The 10464-nt window shown below is 42.4% G+C and overlaps 1 protein-coding gene across 2 annotated transcripts in view; it reads left to right on the forward strand.

The window, feature by feature from the left end:
• Cpb2 (carboxypeptidase B2) overlaps positions 1-10464 on the forward strand; it is a 36049-nt gene that overhangs the window by 22558 nt on the left and 3027 nt on the right. For both annotated transcript variants that reach the window (XM_013349279.1, XM_005355618.2), the window contains exons 7-10: positions 2027-2137; positions 3457-3550; positions 5766-5968; positions 8686-8773. In XM_013349279.1, coding sequence (XP_013204733.1) covers positions 2027-2137; positions 3457-3550; positions 5766-5968; positions 8686-8773 — 496 coding nt within the window. The remainder of the gene's footprint in view (positions 1-2026; positions 2138-3456; positions 3551-5765; positions 5969-8685; positions 8774-10464) is intronic.

The following is a 10464-nucleotide window of genomic DNA, read 5'->3' on the forward strand; positions in this document are numbered from 1 at the left end:
CGCATATATCTGTAAATACAACCTGTTGAATTTTCATTCAGTGTTACTCAGATGTATATATGTTTAGGAATGACCACTTGGAGCTGGATAACTTATCCAGGTCCTCATAAGACTGCCTTTTCCTTTCTCTGAAGCCATTAAAAGCGGGTAGCTTTGTGTGTGTGTGCATATGTGTGGGCATTCACGTGTGTGCAGGTGCCCATGGAGGTCAGAAACCTCAGATCCTCTGGGGGCTAGAGTTTCAGTAGCTGTGAGCCTCCTGACGTGTGTGGGTGCCGGCATCAGATGCTGGTATATGATCTGAGGTGCTGAGCCATCCCTTTAAAAGCCATCCTTTTAAAGTAGGATTTTAAAACAACTTGTAAATGTTAATAATGAGAAAAACCTGTTTCTTATCAAGATCTTCTGACTTGTGTTTAAGACATCAAACAATTCGAAACTAATACCCAAACCAAAAATGTATCAATGTTGCTGCAGTATGACAATTTTAGACCAAAGCTTTCTAGGTGAGGTTATCTAACCAGGTAAGGAACATTCTCTGAAGTTCTCCTGCCTGTCTGTGTTTTTCATCATTTTGGAGTGAACTCTGTGGATGTCCTTGGACCATGCTGTACCTCTAGGCTGGGTGTGAGCCAAAGAAGGAGTGAGGGCCTGATGATGAGGGTCAGCACATCAGAGCAAGAACCCACAGAGACTGCCAGTGATGTTAAAGCATGTGACAAAACATGAGGGAAAGAAACTGGAGATGAATTCTATGACCAGGAATAAGGACTATTAGATAATCATCTAATTAAGTCTGGGTCTAAAGCAGTGCTTCTCAACCTTCATAATGATTCAACCCTTTAATACTGTTTCTCATGTTGTGGTGACCCCAACCACAAAATTATTTTCATTGCTACTTCATAGCTATAATTTTGCTACTGTTATGAGTCATAATGTAAATATTTGTGTTTTCTGCTGGTCTTAGGTGACCCTGGTGAAAGGGTTGTTCAGTCCCCCAAAGGGGATGAGACCCATGGGTTGAGAATCACTGGTTTAAAACAAGATTAGAAGTTCTGGTTACTAGGGATTTTTGAAAAGGAGCTGAACTATATTGAGGTTTGGTTTTGTTTTTTAATCTTTGTTGTAAGCTTCCTGGCTTTAAAGGGCATCCTTCCTTGGTGTTTGAAGGAGAATTTAGAAATGGGTGGTTCTCTTTTTCTGCTATCGTTAAATAGGCAGGTCTCTGATGACCCATATGGTACCAGAGTACCCTAAGTTCAATCACTTAAGGAACTGGTATTCACAACGGATACTTGGAGATTTGTGATCACCAACAGGAGACCTGTTACAGGAGGGCAGATGAAGGCAGGCAGCAGAGTAACTCTGTGAACAAGGATACTGTGTCCAGGGGAATGTGTGAGCGAGGCTGGGAAGTATCACCTGCAATTCACAGGCACAGGGAAGAAAAAGAGCAGAAAAGCAAAGGGAGGGGGTGTGAAGAGAAGATTCTCAAAATCTGCTGTAAGTCAACAGAAGCGCAGCTGTAGTTAAATAGTCATTATTAAATCCCAATGAACAATTTCAAGTCCTTTGAAAACAATAAAAGAGTGGGGGACTTAAGACACAAAAATTGCCAAGTGTTAGAGTGGTCAATTTGTGTTACAGTCAATTGTTGTGTTTGTTCACAGTTTCATTAGTCTTTGAAAATGAATTTACCTAGGATATAATATTTTTTTGGTTTTTTTTGAGAGAGGGTTTCTCTGTGTAATTGCCCTAACTGTCCTGGGACTAGCTCTTGTAGACCACGCTGGCCTCAAACTCACCGAGATCCACTCGCTTTTGCCTCCGGAGTGCTGAGATTAAATGCATGAGCCACATAATTTTTTAAGAAGAGAAAGAAACCGTTACTCTTCTTGCAAATTAAATCTACACATCAAAAGCTGTCAAACCACTTCTTAGGAAGAGAGGAAAACTCATTTAAAACTACGGCCAGGCTTAGAAGGAGCTGAAATGAGACACTAAACACACCTGGTTTCACGTGCAGGTAACCCAGTTCTACGGGAAGGAAAAGCTGTATACCAGTCTTCTGAGGCACGTGGATTTCTACATTATGCCAGTGATGAACGTGGACGGCTATGACTACACATGGAAAACGGTGGGTGAAGGCAAAGGAAGCAAACTAGAGCTGTTAGGGGCCTACAGAGAAGCAGCGCGGATTATTCATGGGATCCTGCACCTTGGTGATAAGGTTTTGCTATGAAAAAAAGAATTCAACTATGGGAAATGTCAACCATCCATAAAAACAGATGTAATTGCATACCAACTGTACACACACCCCCTAGACCTCCGTCTACAGCCTCAGTGACGGTGGCCGACTTTCTGTTGCCACGAAATGCCTGGGAGTAAAAGCTTAGAAGGAAGAAAAGTTGGTTTTGATTCAGAGCTTCAGAAACTTCAGTCAATGAGGCTTGTAACAGGAAGTCATGGCAGGGAGCACATGCTGAGACAAAACTGCTCCTGTAATGATGACTGGGAAGCCAACAGAGAGACTGGGGGAAGCCAAGTGTCTCCTGCAAGGGCACACCTTGCAGTGAGCTCAGTTTCTCCTGCTAGTATCCACTTCCAGTCCCTCCTAATAATGCTGAAGCCTGGCAGCCAAGCCTGTGAGACATGGGCTTCTGGGGAATGTTACAGATCCCAACCACCCCACAGCTCAAGGCCCATGGTGTTTCAGGTATCCTGCCTTGTGGTTTACTCATCCTATTTTAAAGAAAATCCAAGACATTGTATCATTATTTTTTTAATAAACACTTCATTGTGCATCTCAAAAAGAAAGAAACTCCTAAAGAACGAAAACTCATTGTTGCAGTGGTGACTCATGTCTGTAATCCCAGCAGTTGAGAAGCTGAGGCAGGAGGATCGCTGGGAGTCTGAAGTCAGCTTCAACCAAATCATGTTCCATAGGCCAGCTTGGGTTGCATTGTAAGACCCTATCTCAACCAACCAAGCAACCAACCAGCCAACACATCCCAACCCAAAAAGGCACGGTGCAGAGGGAACAAAGAGGTCACTGACATGCACAGTTCATAGTTTTGAGCTGAGATATAAGCTATTTTGCTTTTCTTTGAAGACATTCAAGATAAGCTTGCACATGAATTAATTTAAAGGAAGCAGGGCTAAATAAGGCCAGTGAGCAGCTTAGTGGAAACAAATGAGTTTTCATACCTGTATAGGTCAAAAATCCGTGAGATAGCATCATTTTTTATTTGGCTCAAGCTAATAATCTGAATGATGAGTGTGACTAGGACCTGGATGGAGACGGGGCTGTGCGAGAGGACAGCGGCAGAGACAGGAAGGTCCAGCTTGATAACCTGTCCCCATCTGGTTTCTGGATGGAGATGGGGCTGTGCGAGAGGACAGTGGCAGAGACAGGAAGGTCCAGCTTGATAACCTGTCCCCATCTGGTTCCTTTAGAACCGAATGTGGAGAAAGAACCGTTCTGTCCACAAGAACAACCAATGTGTGGGCACAGACCTGAACAGGAACTTCGCTTCCAAACACTGGTGTGGTAAGCGTTGCTTCATGGTGAGAGATGCCCATGAATTAATTCACAGTGATTGCAGGGAGGTGTGTCTGAATTGGGAATAATCGGATGACAGACACCGGAAGTAAATGCAGTGTTGTGACTGTTGACCGGAGCCAGCAAACAGCTTTAACCGCTCCCTCGTGCTGCTGGCCCCTCCTAAATAAGGAGATTGGACTAGTTGGTTTTTTATTTATTCTTGGATAATCTTACACATATAGGCAATGTGTCTTGATTATATCCACCTTCAACACCCTTTCTCACTCTCCCCAAACTGCCCTAATCATGTGCTCTCCCACCTTAGTTATGACCTCCTCTTCCCCTCCCTTCCCCTTCTTTTCTTTCTCCCCCTCTTAATTTACTGAGTCCAATTAGTACTGCCTGCAGAGGGTAGGGAACCTAACAATGACCACACCCACAGAGGAAAATGGCAACCTTCTCCCAGCAACTATCAACTGCAAATGTCCCCTCAGCAAGAGCCGGTGAGCTCTGGCCATATGCATGCTGGAATTTTTTGCTGGTTTGATCTTGTACAAGTGTGTCCAGCTAACCACTTGGTCATGTCCACAAGACCATGTTTCAGAGCTCTCCTCAGCATCGTCTGGCTCTTACATTCTTTCTCCTGCCTCTCCTGCATCTTCTTTCCTGTTCCTTGCAGGGATTGATATAGATGGTCCACTTAAGGCTGACGACTCAACAAGAACAGGTTTTTAAAAGTCTCTTCTAGTTTAAATTTAAAAAATACTTCTAAATTCTTCTAACTTAAAAAAGTACCATCTCGGACTAACAAGGAAGTTATCAGATACCTTGCTTTAACATGTCATGTTCTTCATCAGGACATCAAAGTCTAGGGCAGGGGACACCCTCTCATTTTCAACTGTATAGGTAAAATGCTTATTTTTGTAGCATTTTAAAACATTTTCTTTTGTGTCAACTGTTACCTTTCTTAATAAATTAATCCTTTCACGAGTAACATAAAATGCTAAGAAATAATAAAAATATAAAAAAATATGACCGTCCCAGTGGGAATTTGTCATCCTTTGTTTTGAATGAACTGAGATGCTCAGTGAACATGGACTTGGATCATGGAAACAGTCTGCTCTCGGGGAGGCAGATGTAAGATCACCCTTTCTTTCCACTGCACCTAACATTATAGTTTATAATGTGACAGTTAAGAATGGCTGTGGGCCAGGAATAATGGTGTACCCCTGTAATTCCACCACTCCTGGGATGAGGCAGGCAGAAGACAGGGTTCAAGGTTAGACTGGGCCACACAGCATGACCCTGTGAGGAACTACAGACAAGCCCCTAAATTATACAGTGAGCTTCAATCCTCTGCCACATTGAAAATATTGACACATGGCTTGGTAAAATATGGCTCTCTGAGGCTCCACTCCTGTGAATTAGGGGTGTAAGGAGAGATCAGGGATTTCTAGAGGAACACAACTGATAGAATGGGGGAAAAGTATGTGTGTGTGTAATAATATGTATATTTGTGTATATATGTATATGCCCATATGTATACATTCCACTTCAAAGAATTGTGTAGAAAAATTCCTCACAGGTGTACCCAGCCCCCTGCCTGGGTTTTAGTTAATTCTAGATGTAGTCAAGTTGACAACCAAGGATAGCCATCAGAGCAAGCTACCATACAAAGGGACACATATTATGACCTTGTAAATGAATTAATAAAGCTTACTCTGGTACCAAATATCATGGTCACAGTATAAGTCAAACCAATGTATCTAACTGAAAAACAGATCTAGAAACTTATTTCCACTGTCTCACTCTGGTTGAGGGTTCTTCTTCTTCTTTTTTTTATGAATCATGCTGATTTTTAAGCTGTTCCGATCAGAAAAATTCATCTATGGTGACTAAGGAAATTTGGTTTATTTTTCATGGTTTAATCAAAAGTTTGGAAACAAATAACAGCTGAGACCTTCCTGGTTGTGCTTCCAGAATCCAAGATGGCTGCTCCCAGGCAGTAAGGGAGACCCACCTAGGATGGCCTTAGCAAGCTGCTGTAAATACTTGACTTCAAAAGAAACACAGATGACATTTACTGGACATCAGAAATGCATTCTTTTTAGAGCCTGCCCTTGTCCATTTCTCCACACTTGCTGCACTAGAGATTTAAGGTGAAGCACAAAGCACAGAACGCACAACTTCTAATAAGGTCTCATTAACCATTTTGCTGCAGAGGAAGGAGCCTCAAGCTTCTCCTGCTCGGAAACCTACTGCGGACTTCATCCCGAGTCGGAGCCGGAGGTGAAGGCGGTAGCTGACTTCCTGAGAAGGAATATCAACCACATCAAAGCTTACATCAGCATGCACTCTTACTCCCAACAAATACTGTTTCCCTACTCCTATAACAGAAGCAGAAGCAGGGACCATGAGGAGCTGGTAAGCACTACTCTTTTATTATAAGCATTTTAGAGACAAAACAATATTCTGTCCAAGAATCACAAAGGTAGGAAAACTTTGTTTCCATTAGGGAATAATCGGCAGGTGCTTTCCTCTACTAACTGCCAGGAACCAGCTTGGGTCATTAAGAGAATTCTGGGAATTGCCATTAAGATGAGGACAGGCACTTCATTCCCAGGGAATGGCCTCCCTATGCCAGATAAACTATGGAGAGGCCAGGAGGGAGCTTTCCACTCGCCTTATGTGGTGGTCACTAATTTCCTAGGACAGCTTGCCTTTGGTTAACTCCTAGCCCCTCACTCTTTTGGGTGCGAGCAGTGAGAACTAATTGTGTACTGCCCTTTTCAACTCCCAGGGGTTGGTGCTGTCCAAAACATACCAGTGTTTACACTGTAACACTGTTTGGAATGTAGTGGACAATACGAGCCATTCAGTGAAGACCCACCTGGTCTACTGTCTTCTTCCAACGTTTTGGTTTTGATCCTGGGTGCTCTGTAAAGGATGCAGGACTCTCAAGGGGTGATACCTAGACTTAGGCATGCCCTTGTCCCAGGTACTTTCCAGACAGTGGAGGTGCCCTGGCATGGGCAAGATCTGATCCGTGTTCAGTAGATCATGCTTATTGCTCTTTGTTCCCTGGCTCTCTTAACAGATAAGAGCACTGGGTAGGCTATGTCTATCTCCCTGGGTAAGCTATGTCTATTGACCTGGGTAGGCTATGTCTATCTCCCTGGGTAAGCTATGTCTATCGACCTGGGTAGGCTATGTCTATCTTCCTGGGTAGGTTATGTCTATCTATCTGGGTAGGCTATGTCTATCTCCCTGGATAGGCTATGTCTATCGACCTGGGTAGGTAGTATTTATGACAAATACTTTTTTTTGCATTTTTTAAAAGTAGCTTGTTTGAAATAAAAGCTTACTTGATATTTATGGGTTTTTTTTATTCCCAAAGGAAACATTTTAAAGAAATGTTCATCATTTATTTTTCTTAGTTTATTTATTAGCACTGTGCATAGAGAAATAAAAGGATATTTACCATGCTTAAGATGTAGAATGGGTCTGTTTGCCTGACTTGGTTGCTATTGGCACAACTCCTTATTAAGGGCAGAACTCTGTATTCTGTCAACATTCAAAGAAGCATTAGGTAGGCCCTGCAATTAAGGATCATTTCGTATGATTAGAGAACTGGTGCATAGCGTCACAGACAGCTGCTCTCGTAGATGACACATCCGCATTACTACGAGCACGACAATGACAGAAGTCACTGCTGCCTGAAATGCCAAGACAGTGAGAGGGTACAATGAGCCCCATTCTTGATGGATGTATGTTCACTACGGGTTAAGAAGCAAAAATAAGAATGATATCAAGGGGCAGACGCCATTGCAACCAGGCACTGAGAGATTTCTATGGGCAAGGGAAGACCTCCTGTGCAGAGGAGATGATGCTCCCCACGGAACATCCTCAGGGGACTACGGGGGGGGGGGTCACAGTGAGTAGATGAAGTTAGCTTGTGAAGGTGTTTAAATGGCAGTCTACAATTTATTATGTAGATAACGAAGTACCACTGGACACTTTTCATTTTATTTTATGTGTATGGGTATTTTGCCTGCATGTATGTCTGTGCACTAGATGCATGCAGTGCTTGAAGAGGCCAGAAAACGGCACTGAAGCCTCTAGGGCTGGAGTTACAGTTGTGAGCTGCCTGTGGGTGCTGGGAACTGAACCTAGGTCTTCTGTAAGAAAACCAGTTGCTTTAAACTGCCAACCCATCTCTTTAGCCCCCCTAATTTATTTTTATCTTTTTCTTACATTTATTCCTTTAGTGTATGTGTGTGTGTGTGTGTGTGTGGGTGTGCCCCCACACATAAAAGTATACATGCCCTAGCACGTGTGTGGAGTTCAGAGGACAACTTGCAGGAGTTGGTTCTCTTCTTTTACTATCTGGGTCTAGAGATCAAACTCGGGTTGTCAGGCTTGGTGGCAACAGCCTTTTCTCACTCATAGGTCCATCCCATTGGCTCCTAAAACCACTGTTTTGCATAAAAAATGGCATAACGAAACAGCCATGGATATTCCTCTGGGTCCTCCAGCAACTGATAGTATCATGATGCTAGCTCCAGTTTTAGAAAAGTGTTAAGTGAGAACTTTCAGAAACCATTTCTAGGGGTTGGGATCACATATAGTGGTGCCTGCTTCATATCAGGGGCATGCCCCTTCATTTGACAAGCCTTTGGAAGTTGTTAGACAAACACACAACAGTTTGTGAGAGGCAAATTATGCATGCACTTTAGAGAAGCGGAATTTAAAGTCTGGTGAAAATTTTAACTAGGAATGGGATAGCTCCCAGTATTATAAATATCTAGTTCATTTAACATAATAAATTAATTCCTGAAAAGCTATGTCAGGTTTTTAAAATGTAAATTAAGGAAAACATTTGATGTATTGGCAGAGGTTTTTTTCCCCCCCTTTAAATCACTCAGTTGTGATTGCCATAGAGGGAAAAGCATTTTTTAAGTTAATGTATTCTTTTTAATTTAATTTTTGGATAAATCCTCTCTCTGTGTCTCTGTCTCTCCCTCTCCCCCACACACACTTGGATTCAATTAGTGTGATTATGATTATGTTCGTTTAGAAAGTTCAATCCCTTCTGTTTCAAAGCTGCAGATTGATCACCATCTCTATCCTATTGCTCCTAGTCGCTAGTGGCCAGCGAAGCAGCTCACGCCATTGAAAGTATTAATAGAAACACCAGGTATACGTATGGCAGTGGCTCAGAAAGTCTATGTAAGTATTCCTCCTTTTTCCTCTCACCCCTTCTTTCCTTCCTTCTCCTGTTCCTCCTATTCCATGTCTGCATTCTATTTGCTGTGTTGGGGATGACGCCCATGGCCTTACGTACCCTGGACAGCCACATCGGTGTTGAGGGCCATCCTCAGTGTGGCATTTCTTCTAGAGAGCTCAGACCAGGAAGCACAGCCAAGACATCAATTCAGTTTTCTTGTGTAGGTTTAGACAACAAAAGAAGCCAAAGTGGTACTTAAGACGTGAAACTTGTCATGATAGAGTGGGGGTTACGGAACTAGTAATCAAACCAATTACTACACGAAGAAGAAAAGTCCATACAGGGTCAGAGGAACGTGTAAGAGCCACAGCTATTGTGAGCTATATAACTCCAGAAGATGCCATTTACTGTGCACGCTTTTTAGTGACAGCCTGTTTCTGACTCACAGAGAGAGCCTGAGTGTGGCAAACTCAACAAGTGTTTTTGACCCATTTCTGCTGTAAGATATTTATTGAGAAACTCCTGCATAGGTGATCAATAATTGGTTCTGTTCTTCTGAAACTGAGGGATAGATGGATATCATGTGACATAATTCCTGGGGAGATGGGAACAAATGTCTGCTCATTCCCGATAGGGGATCTAACAACAAACCAAAGGAGAGATAACACCTTTGTCCAGTCTGGTGAGCCAAACAGTTTGGGAGGTGCTTACAGAAATATGGGTGAGGGGTTACTTACAGGAGCATCAATGACTCAAAGGCAACAAAATCACCAGAACCCACCCCAGCATGGGTGATGGCTTAGGGAAACAGGAATCCTAGAGCACGCTGCTGGAACATTGTATCTAGGAGAAAATTGCTACACAAAAGGATAGATTAAGAGTATAAAACAAACATGTAAACCAATGTCATGGAACTATAACTCAATGACCAAGCCTAGGTCACTACATGTTTTCATAGCCTTTGAACTAAGAATGTTTTTTTCCATTTTTTAAATGTTTGAAAAACCATGAAAATAGTTAAATTTTGACACATCAAAATTATATGAAATTCAGATTTGTTTCCATGAATAGTTCTATTGGAACACAGCAGGGCTCATTAATTTGCATATTATCTATGGCAGCTTTCATGACAGCCAAGATAATTGCAACAGAGACCAGATGGCTCACAAAACATAAACTATTTCCTATCCTTTTTCAGAAAAAAAGCCTTGCCAACTCCTGATGCAAACAAATGGTAAAATAGCATACAATTTCCCTTAGTGATTTCAAGAAAATAAAATGGACTTTAGATTTGAGGATTATTGCAGCTGAGAGAAGCTACTTGGCTAATGTGGCCTGGCAAGGCAGTCCTTGGGGAATTATTAAGTAGCTGTTAGTACACAGATGATAGTGTAATGTGTTGTATAAAGGTATGGTAAAGCTTTGGAGGCAGTAGAGTAAAAGCCCATGGTCTCACTTAATAAGTCTGTTTGACACAAGGCTATAACAACAGTGGCATCCAAATTCTTTTCAATACCCCTTTAAATATCAAAATGCTTCGTTAGCAGGAAGTCCAAGCTCTCTTCTTCGTCTTCAATCATCCCTGGGGCTGTCTATCAGATTGGGCCACATACTTCTGTCCTTCGGTGTCATTGGATGCCTTTGTTGACCTAGACCATCTTCAACACTCATTCACCAGAGATGCATCTCCCCT

Source organism: Microtus ochrogaster, chromosome 17 (assembly GCF_000317375.1).
Source record: "Microtus ochrogaster isolate Prairie Vole_2 chromosome 17, MicOch1.0, whole genome shotgun sequence".
In the NCBI taxonomy this organism is placed as follows: domain Eukaryota; kingdom Metazoa; phylum Chordata; class Mammalia; order Rodentia; family Cricetidae; genus Microtus; species Microtus ochrogaster.